Genomic DNA, 19963 nt, shown 5'->3' with positions numbered 1-19963 from the left:
TCTGAATCAAGTCCAAGCAGGGTGAAAGGACAAGAACTAGGACAAGCTAACGTTGCTGGGCGGTAGGACCAACAAAGGGCAGGGAGGAGAAACCAGGCAGGAGACAGAGACAGAGCAGGAATCAAGGCCAGACCAGGTAGGGAGTGATGTGGTGCGACAGTGGGAGGTGCTGTGGGCTGGGGGTGGATGGGTGGGTGGGCAGGGAACCAGGCAAGGCAGCAGGGCCTCCCCTTCCTTCTCCACATGCCCCCCAGCTGTCTCCTCCTCTTCCAGGCTGCCCTGGGGTCACCTGGTTGGATAAAAATGTTAAGTAGGGGAGGGCAACAGTGGGGCTTAACCTGGACCCTGAATCCTCAAAGGCCCAGGTTGGCCTGTGTGATCTTCAGCAGGTGGAGAGAAGCCTGGCATTGTCATTTCAGGGAAGCTAGGGGTAGGGAGCACAGGGCATGAGAAATTCACTTAGGTGAATGTACTCTCTCTGTTGGCCAAGCCCCAGAGGCATCCTTCCCGCTAGTTGTTTATAAGAAAGGGACAGGCTCTATGTTTCAGATGTTCAACCTTCCTGAAGTCTAAAAACAGAGAGGCCTGTAAGGGAGCTGTCTCCCGGTGACAGATGGGTTGGCAGGGACAGGCTGAGGATGTGTCCTGCTGGCAGATGGAGGTGGGTCGCTAATGAAACAAATCAGGGGGAAATGCAGTAAAAATGTTAAATATTATTAAACATCCATGGGACCACGTGGCCTGAACTCAGACCCACCACACCTACCTCTCCCCAGATTCTAGGCCCACAGGTACTTGCCAATGCCCCGAGGATCCTTCCGGAAGAGCCATCTGCTAGCTTGGAGGAGCTCAGGGGACTGCAGGCCTGAGTTTTTGGGGGTGGCCCAGGGGCCTGGCATTGTGCTGTAGGAGGCTTGAGGTGGGGAATGGAAGGGGCAGAGGCTCTGGAGTCAGACTGACTCTAAATAAAGTTATAACTCTTTATCTGACATCTACAAGATTCCGGTATCTTGCAGATTTAGAGGTTAATATGATCTCAATTTTTCAATAGTGTAACTTGTCCAAGCAAAAAAAGAAAAAGAAGAAAAGAAAAAAAAAAGAGAAGCAAAAGACCAATTGTCCCCTCACTTATTTATCAAACCTATTACAGGAGACACAAAACTTACATTACAGAGAAGTGTCTATTCACATCTGTACATTAGCATTTTAACAGCTTGAGATCAACTCTACAGTGTCTTACAACACATTAAACAATATTCAAGTTCTTGGGTAACGAGAATGACAAGACAAGCTGTGTGAACTTGGGCATATCGTTGAGCCTCCCCTTTTCCCCATCTGTAAAATGGGCAGAATCATAACTTTGCTCATGGGGTTTTATGGGGATCAAATGAAATCATATTTGCCGAACACCTCGTGCTGGCAGGCCCCCAATAAACTTTATCATCAGTAATTCTCTCCACCCCACTGCACTGTCCCCCCCTCTGCATCACCAGCATCACCAGCACCCCCAGGGACTGGCAGGGCGATCGATCTAAAGCTCCCAAGTGTTGCCAGTTGCTGACCCTGCCTGCCGATGGGCACAGAAATGTTAGTTTTGGCTCCCATGGGTGCCTATAGGGACAACTGCTGACTACAGCCAGAGGCATCATCTCCAAGTGAAATCCCCAGGGAACTCAAAGGAGAGCAGCTTTGGTGAGAAGAAGGGCCAGAAGGGGGCTAACGTGTTGAGTGCTGACCTCGGCATAACCTCATTTTGCAGTTGACGATAAGGAATCACAGAGAAGCTAACACACCGGCTGTGCGGCTGAGTCCCACAGGGAGCTTTAATCGAAATTCACCTTCCTTAACCCACCAGTGGCTTTGAGTCGGTACCTCTAGGGGCAGGGCCCAAGGATCTGTGCCTTAGTAAGCTACCCATGTACTACACTAAGTGACCTGGTCAAAGTCACAGTGCTAATAGATGGCAGAGACGTGACATCAGATGCTGTCTACCCCACTCCCCTGCCCCGTACTGTCCCTTCCAGGACACAGCTTCCCACCCAGCAAAGACCGGGGTAGGGGTGTACAGCACGGGCAACCTCTAGCCTCGCTCCAGGGCAAACACCCAGCCTGAAAACACGTGTTTTGCAGAGACACCTCGCAAAGCTCCCTTCTGCTCCCTCTAACTTCCCTCCACCCGCCCCTCCCCGCAGCCAACAGGCTGTGGCTGGGCCCTGCAGAGGCAGGCAAGTTACATCACCCCAACCCACGTGGGCCTCCTTCTCCTGCTCTCTCATCGCTCACAGTCACCTCCACCTGTGACAAACTGTCTCTGCTACAAGCATGTCCTTTAACTGTTTTCCCTCTAACTTCCCTCGTCCAATTTCTGCCAGATTTATTTAGGAAATGTTTCCATTTACCACCTCAGCCCTTCTGATGGAAACCACTTCTACCAGAGCACCAAGTAAAGCGCTATTGTTGAATGAACGACTCCCTGGTTCAGTCCTCTAGCTTTGCTGCTTTATGGAATTACTAGGATAACAAGAAAAAAATTGCTATTTTTCTGTGGAAAAGGCAAACAAAGTTCCCAACAGCCAATATGAAAACCCGTTAAAACACAATCTGTACCTGTACTTTAAAGGCAGGTTGTGCGGAGCGGGAAGCGGTGACTAAGGCGATGATGTCACGCCAGGGCAGACCAGGCAGCAGACAGTTCAGAGAAGAGCCCAGATCGGGAGCCACTCTGCTTCTCATGGGAGCGGGAACGGGGCGGCAGGGCTGCCCTGGCCCCAGCCCTCCTGGTGCCGGCCCGCTGTTTATAAGCTGCCTTCCTGTCTATAAGCAGGAGGGCTCCTCAGATGGTGTCGGGGCTGCTTTGCAGCTGTTTGGGGACACTCACCCCCGGCACCCTGGGAACATGTTCCCCTGTGAACTCTGTAACATGTGTATCTTTGCGTCGGGATGACAATTTCTCTTTTGTTAATACATCTAAGTGACAACAGTTGATCTATTTTGCCCCTCACTTTGACTCAACTGATATAAACTGAAATGGGCTCACACCACAGCCCCTCTGTCACCCGCAGCTGCTACTCTCTCTCTCCTGTGATGCCCAGTGACTCTTTGAAAATCCAAACCAAAGCAACTCAAAGGTCCTGTGTTACTTCAGTCCCTGATATTTTGGATTATTGGACTTTTGACACCCCCAACTTCCTATTCTGCTCTTCCCCCTGTATCCTGGGAACATCGGCCCACCCCCAGCAGCCCGCCCTTGACTGCTAAGGGCCCAGCCAGCCAGCCATGATTCATCATCACCAAGGCGTTCACTGAGCACCTACTGTTGGCCAGACCTCTGGGCACTACACCTTATCCATACTTTCCCTTGGGCCCAAGGAGAGAAGCAGGAAGGAGAGAAACTGGTGCTTGTTAAACATTTACTGTATATCAGGCGCTATGTCAGTCACATGCACGTAAGTTGTCCCATTTATCCTTTAAATCAACCCGAGCAGCAGATATTGTTAAGTTCATTGTATAGATGAAGAAAACCAAGGAGCAGAAAACTTTTATAACTTCACCAAGTAAGAGGAAGAACAAGAATGTGATCTCAGGTCTGTCTGACCCTCAGACCTGAGCTCTTTGCATAGAGTGTGTTCCAGGAAGACGCTGGATCAAAATGAAAACAAACAAACAAATGCACACAGATATGTTAAGCCCCTGGGTCACCACAGGGGTCCAGGCTGAGAGCCAAGAGCATGCTTATGGCTGGTGCTAATGTGGCTCAAGGACGACCGAGAGGAAGGGTAAAAAGTGTCCTGCGAATCCTGGCATTTGAGGGGGTGTGACAGGATGAGCTGATGCCGGCTCACAGGAGCCACTGGGAGTTCTGCAGCCCCCGCCGCACCGCACATCTGGGGAAGTGCTCACACAATACCCTCATGGAGGATGGAGGACACGGACTGGACGACACACACAAGTGCCTATTGAAAACCCGCATGCAAAATGATGTTTATGCACCTATGTCAACTTGGAGAGCGGTCTCTAGCGATGCGTCACAGGGCTCTATCTTTCATCACTGACTTGGGTTAAGGATCTCTAACAGCCCAGTTTTTAATTTTGTGCCCCGCCCCCAATGAGACGTCAATGTTTTTCCGTGCTGCTACATAGTTAATATAATTATCATTTTAATGGTTGCAGAGTTCAGATTCCCAGAGTGGACGGCCCTATCTATCTCATGCCTCCAAGGAGAACCTGGAAATCTAAATAGGAAACTAATTTTGAAAAAATAAGGAAAGTTATACATGAGGAAGTTTATTGAAAAATTATTTATAGCATCAAAAAATATATATCCAAACCTGGAAACAATGTTAATGGCCTGCAATGAGGGGATGGTTTAGTAAATCAGAACTCAATGCAATTATGCAACCATTAAAATGAGGCCAACACAGACCACATAGCAACACGAAGGAACACTTAGGCCTAATGGAGAAAGAGCACAAAATAAAATCATATCTGTTTGTCTGCAGTGATGTAAAATAAAGTGTGCTTGGGGGAAAAGTGGCAAAAGAAAATAGAAAAATGACAGCTTCTGTTAGGATGGTTGGGTGCTAAGGAATTCGTTTTTAGAAAATGTATTTTAATGTCAACATATGATTTTAACAATAAATAAAAAGCAAATTAAAAAAGAACGTAAGTTCCAGAGACAATTTGCTAAGCAAGTAAACAAGCTTTTCCTCCTAAGAGGTTGGAAGCAAGAGCTTTGCTTCTCTTTTCTGCTTTGCTCTCTATGGGGCAAGGGCTGGACTCCAGGCAGATCTACACTCTTGTCTCCCAGACCCAGAGAGCAGTGGGCTGCTCTTCTCAAGGCCCGGCAGGGAATGCTTCTGAGAATGGAAGTTCGGTGGAAGGAGGCCCCAGGTCATCTCATGGTCTCTGCCTGTCCCTTTCCAGATACATCCCAAAATATGCAGCCATAGGTTGGTAACTAGCAAGTAGTGAGCAATTTTCATTTTTCCTGATAATTGTACCAGGTTTGAAGAGCGTTGTCGGCTCTTTCGCGCTGCCGTCCTACCCTCTTGGTTGGTATGCCTGGGAAAGCACCGTGGTCCCCGGCCTCTCTTTCTGCCTGCTGGTTCTGAGGCCTCTCTAAGCAGGATGGCATCTGAGGACGGAGGCGGAGCCGCTTCGGTCCCCTCTCCCAGGTGAGTCTCCCTATCCTGGCAGGCCCTTTGCCCGGGAGAACAGCAGCAGAAGCATCTGGCCAGGCAGGGCACGGCTTGTGCAGTGCAGGAGCTGGGCCCTGACCCAGAGCTGCCCCGCCAGCTGCTCTTGCTGACTACCCTCCTGGAGGGGGGCTGCTTGAGTCCTGGGGGTACTCGTGGGGCGGGACAAGGGAGAGGCTCTGGATCCAGAGCAGCCGGGGGGCAGGATGAAGGGGGTACCTCCAGCCATCTCCGAAGAGAGCCCGTTTCTGATGTTCTCCCTTTCTGCTGCCTGAGAAGTGGCGTCTGGGTCACGGCAGCTGCTTCAGCTCCCCTCAGCGCTGTGTCAGCCTGCCGGGAGCGCTTCCTCTGGCATTTGGCCTCAGGGAGAAAGAGGGAGGTGGGTGACTCCTCTCGCAGAGCCTGGCCGGGGCTCAGAATGCAGAGACTTTCAGCCGATGGAAAGACACTGTCTCTGCGTCAACTTCCTGGGCAAGCGGCCTACCCACAGCTGAAGCCTGGTCCCCCAGCACTTCATCCCAGGATGAGCCTAGTCTTGTTTCCAAGAGTGCGATCTGTTTAGGAATTTTAGCCCCAGGGTCACTTTTCCCTCGCACCTTAGGGTTACCCTCGGAGCCTATCTAATTCCTCCTTCACCCTCCAGCAAATTCGTCAAGAGGGTTATGTCCTCCTGAGTCTTTCTTCAAGGGAAACACCCCCATTTCTTAGCCACCTACCCAGTGGGTGGCTTTGGGTCCCTCCACCAGCCTGGTGGCTATCCAGGGACACTGCTCCCGTCCATCTAAACCCTGGTGTGAGGTTGATGCTCGTGTTTAAAGACTCCCCATGTGGAACCCTCTTGCACTGTTGGTGGGAATGTAAAGTGGTGCAGTCACTATGGAAAACAGTACGGAGGTTCCTCAAAACACTAAAAATAGAGCTACCATATGATCCAGCAATGCCACTCAGCAATCCCAGTTGACGATAGCCAAGACATGGAAGTGACCTAAATGTTGACAGATGAATGCATAAGGATGTGGGGTATATATATGTATATATATATATAAAGGAATACTACTCAGCCATGAAAAAGAATGAATTAAAGCCATTTGCAGCAACACAGGTGGACCTAGACATTATCATGCTAAATGAAGTTAAGTCAGAAAGAGAAAGACAAATACCATATGGTATCACTTATATGGGGGATCTAAAATTCAAGACACACGAACATATCTGTGAAACAGAAACAGACTCACACACATAGAGAACCGACCTGTGATTGTCAAGGGATGGGGGTGGGAGAGGGAGGGACTGGGAGTTTGGGGTTAGCAGATGCAAACTCTTATATATAGGATGGATAAACAACAAGGTCCTCCTATATTGCAGAGGGAACTATATTCACTATCCTGTAATACACCATAATGGAAAAAAATATGAACAAGAATATATATATATACACACACATATATATGTATACCTGAATCACTTTGCTGTACAGCAGAAACTAACACAACACTGTAAATCAACTCTACATTAATTAAAAATTAAAGAAAGAAAAGACTCAGAGGGGTCCCGCCACTCAGAGGGGCACAGACGCTCCCTGCCTCCAGGTGCTATTCCTCTCTGAAGCTGCCTGAAATCCCATCCACCTGCCTGTTGCATTTTAGCATTTTCACAGCCATCTTCTCACGCAGGCTGCATACAAACCCTCCGAGGTAGGCAGGGCTGCTGTCATTAGGTCCATTTTTCACGTGGGGAAAACTGAGGTCACACACAGAAGGAAAACTCCAGTCCAGGACTTTGAACAACAAGCCTGATGTGCCTGGGAGACTTGAGGGGCTGCATCCTGGGGGCCTCATCCAGTGCCCAGCACACAGAAGGGGCCTGTGTTCTGTTAGGGGCTGAGGCCAGAGCTAAGAAGAGGGGAAGCTCCCTCGCAGGGCCTTCTGTGGCTGGGCCTGCAAGGGGCCCGACCTGGCCTTCTGCCTGGGTGAATGGGTCCAGCTGTGCGGAGCCGTGCTGGCCTAGAGCTCCAGGCAGGCGGCACCAGCCCTCCCCCACACCCGTGCCGCTGGGAAGCAGAGGCAGCAGGGGCCCAAGGCCTGCAGGGGGTTGAAAATCCTGGGAACAGAGCCCCCGCCAGCGCAGCCAGCACCTCATTAGGAGGCCCGAAGCGGGGTGGGGACACTTCAGGAACAATGTTGTTTATTTTTCTATTTTTAAACAAGCCTGAGGTCTCTGGGGCCACAAATGAAGTTATCAGAAAAGACATGAGTGGAATAAAGCCTCGAGCCAGCAGGCTGAGAAGGGCCCTGGGGACCAGGACTCTTGAAAAGCTGAGATGGGGTTTGTTTATCTTGTGCTCTGAGAGCGCAGGCCTGGGACCAAGGTGCTGGACAAGCATGTCCCCAAGCCCACTGCAGCCTGTTCCCTCTGGGCCACTGGGGAACTCGGGTGTGAGCTCTACTTTCAAAATGATCCCGTCAGTGTCACCTGCTGTGGGGAGGGAGGAGACACCACCTCTGGAAGAAGCCCGGGTTCACTTCTCACCTCAGCCACGTGAATGCCTTTCCCAGCGGGCAGAGCCCAGCGGAGCCGGTCGGTGCACTCGGGGCACCTGGTCCCTGCCCGGCCACTGCTGGCTCTGCCACCGACAGGCCCTCCACCTGCCACGGCCTCTGCTTTCTCCTCCAGCAACGCGCTGGTCAACCTCGTCTTGACTCCCAGGTAGCGCGCACGGGGAGAGCGATGGGATGGTGTATGTACCTGGAGAGGGCTGGGCCCGCGTCTCAGCGGATCCCGATGCCCTAAAAGGGGGCTCGTCCTTCCCATCTCAAAGGTTAGGAGGTCGAGGCTCTGAGGAGTTGAGTGACTCGCCCTGAAGCCTTCAGACTCAGGCCCGCCTCGTTCTGGAGTTCACTCTCCCTCCACGGGGCCACTGCCTCGCCAGTGCTCTTAGGAGATTTGAAATTTGGGAGAAACATGGATCATCGACAGAATGAATTCAAGGTCTAGGTGGGTGTGGCTGGATGAGAAATACCTCTCAGAAGCGATGTGATAAGAAGCAAAGCGAGTAGGACTTGAGGTCAACGGTCCTGGTTTGATTCTGCTTTGAACTGCAGACAGTCACCATAGCTACCTCCCAGGGTCAGCGACAGGGTCCAATAAGATGCGACATGTGAGGCGGTAGGGGATGGTCAAGCTCCGTACAAATGAACATCACACGCTCTCCAGTTCCGCTCCCCGCCCCTTGCCCCCGCCACAATGTGAAACATGGGTCGAGCAAATTGCACCCAGGCGAGCAGGGAGAGGGCTACACATCGCCTCCTTCTAGAGGTACGAACCAGAGGCCTCTGCAAGTACAGAATCACCCATTGGGGTGCACTGGGGGAAGGGCTGCCCTTGGCCATCCCACAGGCTCCCTCCAGCCCCATGGCCCCCAGCTTAGGGGCACTCCTGTGACTTGCCCTGGAGTCTAGATAGAAAGTTGAGGCCAAGGAGGAGGGAGTTGGCCCACGGCCAGTCAGCCAGAGGAGGGAAAAGCTAAAACCAGCATGCAGGGCTCTCCCCCTACCGCCCAGGCTTTCCTAACTACCTGTGAGGGAGGCATTACGCATCCGTTTGGAAGGTGAGGAAACTGAGGCCCTGAGAAGAGCAGCGACGCGCCCAAGGCTGCTGGTGTCTGTGCGGCAGCCAAGGCTGGAGGCCAGATCCCATCGGTCTGCCGCTGGCTGCTCAGGCCGGAGCAGAGACTGCGGCCTACATCACTGAGCTTTTTCTGAAACGAACCACTTCTTAATTCTTTGGCTGAATGTCTAAATAAGGATTTTTGCCAATTCTGAGCCCTGCTAACTGATGAAGTTGTCAGAAAAAGATCTAATGATGTTTGAAAATGCGGGGAGGGAGCCAGCTGCCAGATTGCCCTCCCACCTCTGACTCCGCATCAGGGAATTAGGACCCTCCCTCTCAGGGCGCAGCGAGGGGGCGGGGGGAGGGCAGTGAGTGCTGGAGGTTGAGACTCCGCTGCCTTTCATCAACTGTGTGACCCCTTTGATCCTCTGCTTGCGGGCTGTAAGTGAGGATAACTTTGAGGATTAAATGAGATGATGTGTGTGCGAGGCCACAGCACAGATTTCAGGGCAGGCTGGGATGGCAAGGGGCGGGGCAGGGCGGCTGCGGTCTTAACTCTGCTGAATGGACAGAGGTGGCCCTGCCCACAGCCCTGGGTGAGTGAGAGCTGCAGTGGCCAGCTCCATGTGGGGAGGCCCCAGGTCACCCCCAGTATTTATCTTGGGAGGGAGGGCTGGGAGAGCCAGCCGATGAGATGAAAGGCTCAGAGTGACCTCAGGCCCTGTGAGTGGGGGTGGGCCTGGGGTGGGAGCCTGGGAGGCTGGGCTGGGGTGCTTGGCAGGCCAGGCCCGGCCCTTTGTTCTCTCTCCTTTCTCAGTGGAACATTTGTTCACGCGGGAGTCCGGGCACTAGGGGTGGGGCCTGGCTTGGGGACTAGGGAATCCGACAATTCCCAGGCCTGCCTCAGGAGCCTGAGAGGCTGGGCTCTGGGAGGCGCCCTCCCGAAACGAGTTGGACCTAAGCGCAAACCTCCCTAGCACACGAGGCACACATGTGTCATCTGCTACCCAAGGGTGGGCTCGGCAGGTGACCCAGCCAGAGATGGGAAAGCCATTCCCCCCTCAATCACCAACTGTCCAGCCCGCCAGCTCCTCCCCACGCTCCTTCCTCCCCCTGCTCCATGTACACACATGTAGACATACATGCACACACCCACACGTGTTGCCTGCTCGGAAACCTTGACTTCATCCTCCCTAGTAGATGAAGTATGGAGAACAAACAGGTCTTGGAGGCAAATGCATTTTTCCAATCGTGGGGCTGCGGATAGAGCTTTTAACTTAGACTCAGCTTCCTCGCCTGTAGTGTGGGGAGGTACGCTGTGCTTCACAGACGTGGTGAGAAGCAAATAAGGCAGAGTATGAACAGGACTTGTAACCAAGAGGCACTCGGCTAATGGCAGTGGACGTTTGGGGCTGGAAAGCAGAATTGCTATAACCATCCAATCTGCTTCTTTGTTTTTTCAGCAAGCCAGGGAGAATATCTACAGGGGAGGGGGAGGTTCAGGGCAGTGGCCTAAATACAGCACGAGGATTATCACTGGGTCCAGCTGTCCTGGCTTGGGCCGCGGGTGAGCAACACAGCCCCACCCACTCCTGGCCCGCTGCCTTCCCTCCTTGTCCAGTTCTCTGCTCTCTGGCTGAATGTGGTACACTCGGAGGACTGCCCTGAGCTCATGGGAGCCAAGAGGTGAATGTTAGGGGCAGGCAGGCCAGCTCCTCATAGGGATCAAACCTCAGTCGGAGCTTCCCAAGGATGTGGTGGGAGTTCAGAACGTGCAGCATGGAAATAGCCTGGCTGGAGCGGGAGGCGCGGGTTCCAACCTTGGCGCAGGCTCTGATGGGCCCTTGACCTTGAACAGGCATGTCCCATCTGTGGGCCTTAGATTTTTCATCTGTCGAGGCGGCCATGAAAAGGCTCTGACAAGGCTGGTCCACAACTGCACTAGGAAGACCCCCAGGGTCGGTCGCTGCCATCCGTCCACCCCCACCGCCTCTCAGATGGACAGGTGGATTCCAGTTCTTCCTGGGTGTGCCACCACCCATGGAAGAAGAGAACCCAAAGGCCTTTCGGACCCCTTCCAGCCGGGGACTCCGCCAGACGAAGCAGGGTGGTCATTTATAATAACAGAGTTTTCACCGGACCAATTGCCTACCCCCTTTGACCCTCTGCTTCCCCAGCTGTCAATGCAGATAATGACTCAGCCAGCCGAGGGCTGCCGGGAGAGTTGAGTGCAGCGCCCCAGTGCTGAGCCCTGACCCTGTCCCAGCCACAGGACAGTGCTAGGGAGGTCCTTCCCCAGCCCCCGGGGAGGGGTGCTGTGCCCAGACTTGCCTGACTGCCCCAGAAGCCGCTCAGCATCCTAAGAAGTTGGGAGGGGACGCCAACAGCATGACCAAGGTGTCTTGGGCTGGGTGTCTCTGGGAGGGACTGCGCCCACCGCGTAGCCTTTGTGAGCCTCTCTGGGCCCCAGCATTGGGCACTGGAGGCGAGAATCTGAGCTCTGCAAAGCCCCCAAGGTTTGTGATTCTCCTGTTGGTTCTTATCCCTGAATTTGCTGAGAAAAGGCCTTCTAAGCCCCCAAGACCTCACTCCATATACAACATATAGTAAATGCCTAATAACTACTTCTGGGGTGAATGGATAAGGACCGGGTGTGGGAAGCCCTATTCATCAGCCTCCAAAAAATGTCTCTTCTCCGTGGGAATTGCCCTCTGATAATCAACAGGACAACGAGTGACCTTTCCCAGGGGTCCGTGGGGAGGGAGGGGGCTCCCCGAGCAGCCTGGCTGGGCTGCAGGGCGGTGTGGGGACGGGAGGGGAGAGCAGGGAGCAAGGCTCTGAGGATACCAGCCAAGCGGAGCATCTGGGAGGTCGGACGTGGAGAGTTCTCCAGGAGAAAAGTTTGGGGACAGCTGCTGTCTGTGTAGAAGATTCTGAGACCCTCAAGATACTCAGCAACAATGAGGAGTGGGTGTTCTGGAAACATTTTTGAAACGTATTACTGAACATCAGGAATGCAGGTGTCAATCCTGGATAAAGATAGCAGGTTGAACCCTTGCATCTCTTTTCATTCCCTTCCGATACCCACTAAAATTATAGTAAAGCAGTCTTTAGAGGCGTGACCCACAAAGACAGAGAGGACACGGGGGAATAGCAGCCGTTCCTCAGTGATTCTTCCCCAGCTGAGCTCCAGGATCCTGACAGCCAGAACTTTCCTCCTGTTCTTGACTGTCCTCAAGAAATGGCCCCTTCAGTTCACCCTTCAGGGAAGCTCCCAGTCGACGAACCCCACCCAGAGACTGGAGCTCTGAAACAGCTTTTTAGCAACACCTTCCACTCTTAATTATGAGCAGACAGTTACCAAGTACCCAAGGAAGGCTTCTGACATGAGAGATGGTGACCCAAACAAGCTCGTGGAAAGAAGCACCTTGGATTACAGATCAGAGAAGACATTACGTCCAGTAAAAATGAGAGCGTACTATTAAAAGAAAGGGAAATAAACAGAGAATAAAAACGAGCCCTTGGAAACGAAAATCATGATGGCAGAAGTGAAAAACTAAATTGGACATGAAGATAAAGTTGAGGAAAGCTCCCAGGAGAGAGAGCAAAGGGAGGAAGATGAAATATACGCGAGAAGAGACGGGAGTGAGTTTATTGCAAGCTATTCTAAGTAGCCTATATATAGGCAGGCCTCCGAAAGGCCCAGGAAAACTGGGATAGATGGAAACCAAGCTGGAGCTGAAACCTTAGGAGCCGTACCTGGAACGTCTCCTGACACCTCGACGGCTTCCCAAACCTCTCAGCGCTTTACAGAGTTGATGCTGTGCACAGACCACCTGCCTGCAGGAACCCCAGGAAGGGAGGTGGGAAGAGGCCGGAGGTGCGCGGTGGCCCTGTTCAGTGTGGGAGCTTCCACCAGACCCCCTGTGAGACCCCAGTACCTTCCCCCCAGGTCTTGCGGCTGGCTGTCCTGGTCCCAGAAACTAGAAACCCAGGCGGGTCACACCATGCCACTCCTCATTCGTATTTACAGAAAGCAAGATCATTATTTACAAGAACAGAAACACTGAGCTAATTCACTTCTAAATACACCAAACAGAGCAGCAGACAAAAAGAAAACAGAAACTTCTCGGTAAAAAGGGGCAGTGCGTCCTGGCCCAGCAGGGCCTTCCTGTGGTCAGGCTTTTCCGCTAGCCTCTGCTGCCCAGGCCGCTGTTGCCTTGCCCTCCGCTGACAGACAGACGCTTCCCAATATTAACCAACCTACTTTTTCCACGAGTGAATCCAAGTTAAGAAAACAGAACTTTCTTCCCAGATCAGTCAGGACCCTGAGCCAAGTAATACCAGTACCCAGAGCTCCCTGGGGCCCCGTTCTCAATGCTTTTCCAGAGATGTGTTCTGGGCAGGGTGAGTCACCCAGCTCCCGTCCTTGGGGCCGTAGAGGACACGGGGACACTTGGGGCCCCACCTCCCATCAACCCTCTCCTTGCTCCTTTTGGGAAGTCAGCTTTCTACTTCGACCAAGACAGGAAAAGCACAAACGGAAACTTGAGTCCTGGATCTAAAACCCCAGATGCTAGTCTGAGGACCAGGCATGATCAGGGACAAAGTTCCTGACAACCAGTAACAGAGGGAGAAAAATAAGAACAAAAGGGGATGTGTGTGGAAAGAACTGTTATTGCTTCTGGGATTAGATCCTTCTTACGTTTTTGTTCTAAAATGAACATCTTTTAAAAATGAAATGATGATTGTGGAGACATGTTTTAAGTCCTTACTTGGCAAAATTGGAAAGTTGGCATTTCTAGCTAGTCCTTCCTCAAAATAATCATTTTTTGAGTAGGGGGGTGGTGGATTTTATCGGACTATGAAGTCCAAAGTCTGAGACACACTGTGGTAGATGACACAAAGGAGAGTAAGACCAAGCTCCAGGGTAGAATCAGAACCTCAGACCCGGAGGGTGAGGAGGGCACCAGTGCACGCAGTCCAGTCTCCTCTGATACCTAGGTGTGTGCTAGAACACCCCAGCTGAGTGCTTGGCCAGCCTCCCGCTTGGTGCCCGTCAGGGACAGGGAGCTCATTCCCTCTGCATGCAGCTCTGATGATTAAAAAGTGCTTCCTTCTACTGTGGAGAAACCTACGTCTTTGGACCCATGCCTATGCCTGGGAGCACCTAGAGCCAGGCCTTTCACTTGCAGGAAAACAGCTCCACGCTGCACCCCTCCCTCCTAGTCTTTTGCTGGGGCCTATTTGCTTCCCCCTCACCCTCAATCATTCCTTTTGTGAAGTGACTTGCTTGAGATCACTTGCCTAGCAAGTGAGTTCAAAGCCAGCTCTTCCGGTCCTGGCCCTATGCCCTGTCCCCTAGTTCTCTCAATTCCGTGTCCTCAATTCATGAGATGGTACTGGTTGTTCAGAACCAGTTGGAAAAGCAACAAAGAAACTAAAAAGGGGAAGAAAAAAAAAAGCAACAAGCGAAAAGTCAGTGTGATCCCAATAAACACTTATATATCCACATTAAAAAAAAAGTGTGGAAAGAAATAAGGCAAGATGATCATGACAGTCATACCCTGAGGTAGGCTACGTGATGATTTTTACCATATTTTTGCTTTTCTGTCTGTGTTTTCCAGTTTTTCTGCAATGATGTGGTTTTTATTTGTAGGATAGAATAAAATAATGACCGTTTAGAAGGATGAAATAAGAAATGTAAAATTACTCTTGTCCCAAGACCCTGTCTCAGTCCCCAGCCACTGTCCGGTGAACAAGCTCCTGGGGCTCTAGGGCTCCAGAGATGACCCAGATTGTGGCCTCGCCCTGGGGCGGTGGTCCGCCCACAGCCCCTCACACATCACAGCACTTTACAGTAGCCTGACATTTCTGCTGCATCGGCCCCCAGCCCTTGTCTGCCAGATGACGAGCCCGCGGCCAAGCAGACCCCAGACCACCCGGGGTTGTTGCCCAAGTGCCCATCTGCCCCTCCTCCATTCTTCTCCAGCCTTGGCGGCCCCACCCCAGACCCCAAGAAAAGGGAGAGGAAGGCGAGCAAAATGGAGGGTGCAGCGGACCATGGCTCATCCCTGCAAGGTCTGTTACACAGCGCAGGGTGCGCATGTTGTTTTCCGGACCAGAGATTAAACTTAGAGGGGAGATGTGTCATCCGTGGAGTGTGATGGAGCTGGGCCCGGACCCAGCCCTCTGACCTAGTCCAGTGATTTCTCCTCTGGGCCTCAGATCAGAGCCCCCAAGCGTGTCTAGGGTGTGCTGGATCCATCCAGAGTGCTGGGGCCACTGGTCATGCAGCACCCTCCGTGCCAGCCCTCTAGGGCGGGTCTTTGCCAGCTGCTCCCCAAGGCGCCTGGCAGCCCCAGACACAGGTCAGCACCGAGTCAAGCCCTGATTGGAAGTGCAAGCCCGGCCGTGGGGTCAGAGTCCTGCCTGACTTCCAGGCTTGGCCGTGTCATGTGGCCCTGGATGAGCTGTTTCCCTCTTGGGGATTCAGTTTTCCGATGGATAAAACCAGAGTGGCGAATACTGGAAAGTGACTAGACTGATGGTTTCTAAGTTTCTTTCCAAGCTTAGCATTCAGATATTCTGGGACTGAACAGTGACACCACCGCCTGTCCAGGGAGGGGAGGGCAGAAGCTCCCCATTCAGCCTTGCCTCTCAGTCTAGGTCTGGGAGAAGTCCCCCACCTTGTGTTTGAGTGTTTGCGGGTGTGAGGGTGTGCGGGGCTGTGTGTGTGAGGAGGACACAGCCTGGAGGACAGGCTCCCCATTTTGCATCTGGGATAGACACGTTCTCCAATGATGTCACCTTTTTGAGGATTCTGCTCCCAGCTCCCCCCGAGATCCCACACCCCTTCTGGTTCCCTTGTCTTCTCAGTTCCAGCCTCTACTGCAAGTCCCAGGCTATTGTTCCTTCTCGGTCTTTGCCCTAGAACAGGCCTGTCACTTCGGAGGGGCCCCCCCACCCACCATCTCTCCCTCAGAACCCCTCCTGCCACCCCGCCCCCGGCCCTCTTTAAAGAGGCGCCCACAGCTCTCTGAGCCTGTCTTCCTCCAGACAGAAATGAAGATGGGCTCTCACTGCACAATGACACCTTCAAACCATTATTCTGCCAAGATCCGAATGAAAAATCAGGAAGCCTGACACTGCCATGATTTGTTAACCTGGCATTACCTCTCTATGCTTTGCACAAAGTTTAATTAAAATCTCAGGAGTGATTGGGGAGCCCTTTTATCGTGCACCTCTGGGCTCTTCCAGGCACCCTGGGGGAAGGGCAGAGTCTTTTCACAACAGGGACAAAAGCTCAAGGATGGTCCCTAAAAGATTGGCAGCTCGTGCAACACAGCCTGTTGGAGTGCACAGGGCCTCAGGGAGCACATGGAATCTGAGCCGGCCCACCACTCCACCCATTTCACAGGTGAGGACACTGAGACCAGTGCTTTCCGCGCCTCAGCAGATCCCAGTGAGGCCGCCCCCACCCCCTCTACCCCACCCCGTGGACTCACCCTCAGAGCTGGCAGGGAGCTGACCTGGTCCATGGTCAAGGTGGCCTCCTTGTAGTACTTCCCGTGGGGACAGAGCTTCAGGAAGGAGTCGTGGATGCTAAGAAGAGAGGCGTGGTGGGCGGGGAATGGGGACCAGCAGGCCCCCTCTCCCACGGGCTCTCTTTGGAGGACGGGGACTCAGAATTAACTGACACAGAGAAAACAGTTATAGATCATTCCACCCTTCCAGAAACATCCCTGGTGCTCCAGTGTGCCAGCGCACCGTGGTGGATGCAAAGATACGCCAGGCTCGAGGAAAGGTATGTGAGTGTGTGCTCTGCAGCCTGAACACAGTCTGCAAGTGCACCGGAAGGGACTTCTGTCCTCTCTCGCTCCAGCCCCTCATTTACGATGCAGAAACCAGCAGGGCCTTGGGGATGTCAGCATGCCACCCCAGGCCATCTGGCCAGCCCCACCCTCAACTCAGCTCAGAGAAAAGAGGTTGCTCGGTGGGTGTGGCCGAGTCAGTATTAGAACCCAGCTGCCTGCAGCCAGCAGATCACACAGCCACCCGAGGCCAGCGCGCTGATCCCAGACTGCGGGGCTGAACCACTGTCCCCATCGATCCAATAATCAATGTCTGTCTGCGGCCTCCTCACCGCTCCAAGGGATTTTGTTTGCAAGGCACAGGCAGGTAGAGGGGGAAATGGCTGTGTGATCACAGAGAGGAAGCAGGCAGGAGAGAACTCTGCCCCCGGCCAGGAGCGGAAGCCCTCATCCTGTGGCCCCCCCCCAGTCCACATTCTGGAGAATGAACTCTGTCAGCCTTGTATGGGGCCCCAGCTGTCGCCAGAGACTTTACACCGACAAGTTGGGGAGAGAGCCAAGAAGTGGGGTGTGAAATGGGGGAGGAGAGACAGTCTCCAGGAGAGTATGGGTGGGAGGAGGGACACCGAAGGACAGCAAGGAAGAGAGGAAAGCCATCGCCCCTGGAGGGTCCAGTGGCCTACAAGGGGAAGGGGTGCTGGCAGTGGTCTGCCCCAGTCCAAAGGAGCATTCGATCACTATCATTGTTAGAATTGCTGTTGTGGGGTGATAAAAAGCAGACTGACTTTCAGTACATTATATTAATTTTTAAGACTTCTCTGAGTCCAGGCACCTGTATGGCCGTTGCCCAGGGTGGGCTACTCCCGCCGTCCCCCACCCTGGTCCTCCACTGGGAGTGACTGCTGCACGCTGCCAGCTCGCATGGACGTTTTTCGTGGAACCTGCAGAACGATCTTGAAAGGTAGGGACCATTATCTCACTTTTACAAACGAGGAGACTTAGGCTCAAGGAGGTAAACTAACTGGCCTTGTCTAAGGTCACACAGGGGTAAGCGTGAAGCCAGAGCTGCAGACGCCAAAGCTCCTTCCCCAGGAGCCCAGAGAGGGAGGTCTCAGAAGGACTGCAGGGGGAAAAGGAGGAACCTCCACTGCCGTTACCACGCCCCTTCTTGTGTCCCAAGCTCTCTGCGCTGAGTGCATTCAAGCATATTAGCTCATTGCATCTTCCCAGCAACCCTGCGTGAGAGGTATGGGGTGATCATTTCCGTAGATGCGTAAACCGGGGCTCAGAGAGTTGAAGGGGTCTGCCCAAGGTCATGCAGCTTGGAAGAGGTAGAGTGGGGTCTGAACCCTAAGCCAGGCTCTTTGGGCTGTACTGCCCACCTCTACAGGATCCACCTCCCACCCAGGCCCAGCCCCCCACCCTGAAGAGCCTTCTGGGTTAGGGGGTGCTGTGAGAGGGCACTGCCCAGACTTCGTGCCTTCCCAGGCTGCCAAGTGGGTGGGCTGCCTGCGGATGAATCGTGGCTGCGCCTCGGCTGCCACAAAACGTTCTGCTCCTCCAAATGTGGATCAGCTAGCTCTAAATGGAGCTCTGAATTAATCACTAATAGACTCAAAAGTCAAAGCCATTTGAAAAACTCACACATCCCGCCTGCCAGAAAACAAGCAACCCAAGCTGCATCTCCGGCCACACCTGGCCAGACAAGGGGAGGGGCTGTCCGCGGGCTCTGCGGGACTGGGACCTGCCATGTCCACTCTGGGCCTCCGTTTGCCCTCTGTCCAATGAGTCTCATTCACCCCCCTCCATCCTCCAGTGCAGGCACTCTGGACCCCTCTCTGGCATCCTGTCCAAATCCTTGCCTCTGAGGCCCTCCAATTTAGCCTTTTTCTACTGGGTCCCACATTACAATCATGTGAGGAGCTTGTGAAAGTACCCGTACTCAGCTCTAGAGATTCTCATTCAAGGCTAGCATGGGGCCCAGGCCCCATAGGTTCTACATGCTTCTGTATTTGTATTATACAGGCAGCACTGAGAAAGCCTCCAATTCCACACCTTCCACCCCAGCTGGGCTCCCCGACCTGGGCTTCACTCCCATCCCATGGGGTCAATTGTTCTTCGCCCCATGGAACGGCCTGCAGGTATTTTATAAATGGCCCTATCTTTAGCTTGAAAACTGTGGCTTTTAGTCCTATGATCTGCTACTTCCAAGCTGTGTGACTTTGGGCGAATCACTTCATTTCTCTGAGCCAGTTTCCTCATTTGCAAAAAGGTGATAATACCATGAAAATAACAGCTACCACAGTCTCAGCGCCGATCCCTGTGCCAGGCACTGCTCTAACTCCTGACACAGATTTGATCATCTTATCGTCCTAATAACAATCATGTGAGGTTGATACATGTGATACTTTTTGTAAGTATGGAAACTGAGGCTCCCTGAGGGTAAGAAACTCGCTCAAGATCACACGGCAAGTAAATGGCAAAGCTGAGCCTCGAGCTCCAGCCTTTGGCTTCCAGGAAGCAAGTGCGTAACCACTCTGCCTGCTGACCTCCTGGTGCTCCAGGAGGACTAGGGGCTAACGGCCAGGACAGGGCCTGGAGACTGAAAATTTGGGGGACCTCAAGGTTGCTAAGAGGACAGAGGGGCCTTATGGCCAGGTCAGCCTGAGCAGGAGCTAGGGGCAAGGCTTTAGGCTCCCACGTCAGATCCACCCCAAGCCCTAGATCGTGTCAGGAGCCATCCCTGAGTGATACAGCATAATCCCAGTTGCTCAAACTGAGTTGGGCTGACCCAGGCCCAGCCACAGAGGTCTAAAGGAAGCCACACGTGCCCTTTTTGTGTCAGGTCCCAGACCCGGGGTCTAGAGCCACAGCTGAAGATGAGGGCCCTGGAGGGCCAGTGCACGGAGCCCAAAGAGACATCTGGAAGGCAGGAGTTTCTAGGGCAGCAAATTTAACCAGAAGTCATAGAAGGCTGACCTGAAAGCTGAGGATGAAAGGGACCTGCTCTTTTCAGAGAGCAACGGGATGTGAAAGAAGATTCCCACAGGCTAGAAATTTAGGGTGGACAGACCCCTTCTTGGAGGCAGCCCTGGACGGGGAAGAAGCCGTCACATGTGGTCTGCCCCTCCCATTATGTGTCATCTGCAGATCCAGTGACCAGGCCTTTATGCCCTATGCAAAACACAGGTGGGAAAGCATTTAAACAAGGGCAGAGGCACTCTCCTGCAAAGATTGCCACTGTTTATCAGTCTCTTGGTTACTTTTTTTCAACTGGCTAACTCCATCCAAGTGTAGTCAACCAAGCCACATTCCTTTGTCACGTTTGTAGGAAAATCACAGCAC

The 19963-nt window shown here is 53.0% G+C and overlaps 1 protein-coding gene across 3 annotated transcripts in view; it reads right to left on the bottom strand.

Annotated features, from left to right (window-relative positions):
• The window catches only part of CIB4 (calcium and integrin binding family member 4), a 99014-nt gene that overhangs the window by 28790 nt on the left and 50261 nt on the right, over positions 1–19963 (bottom strand). For 2 of the 3 annotated variants that reach the window (XM_073791523.1, XM_073791524.1), the window contains exon 4: positions 16313–16409. The exons of the other annotated variant lie outside the window; for it this stretch is intronic. In XM_073791523.1, the coding sequence (XP_073647624.1) occupies positions 16313–16409 (97 nt within the window). The remainder of the gene's footprint in view (positions 1–16312; positions 16410–19963) is intronic. 3 annotated transcript variants of the gene reach the window in all.

This window comes from Tursiops truncatus, chromosome 14 (genome assembly GCF_011762595.2).
Source record: "Tursiops truncatus isolate mTurTru1 chromosome 14, mTurTru1.mat.Y, whole genome shotgun sequence".
Classification (NCBI taxonomy): domain Eukaryota; kingdom Metazoa; phylum Chordata; class Mammalia; order Artiodactyla; family Delphinidae; genus Tursiops; species Tursiops truncatus.
Note: the sequence above shows the minus strand (reverse complement) of the source record. Positions and strands in the feature narration are given on the sequence as shown.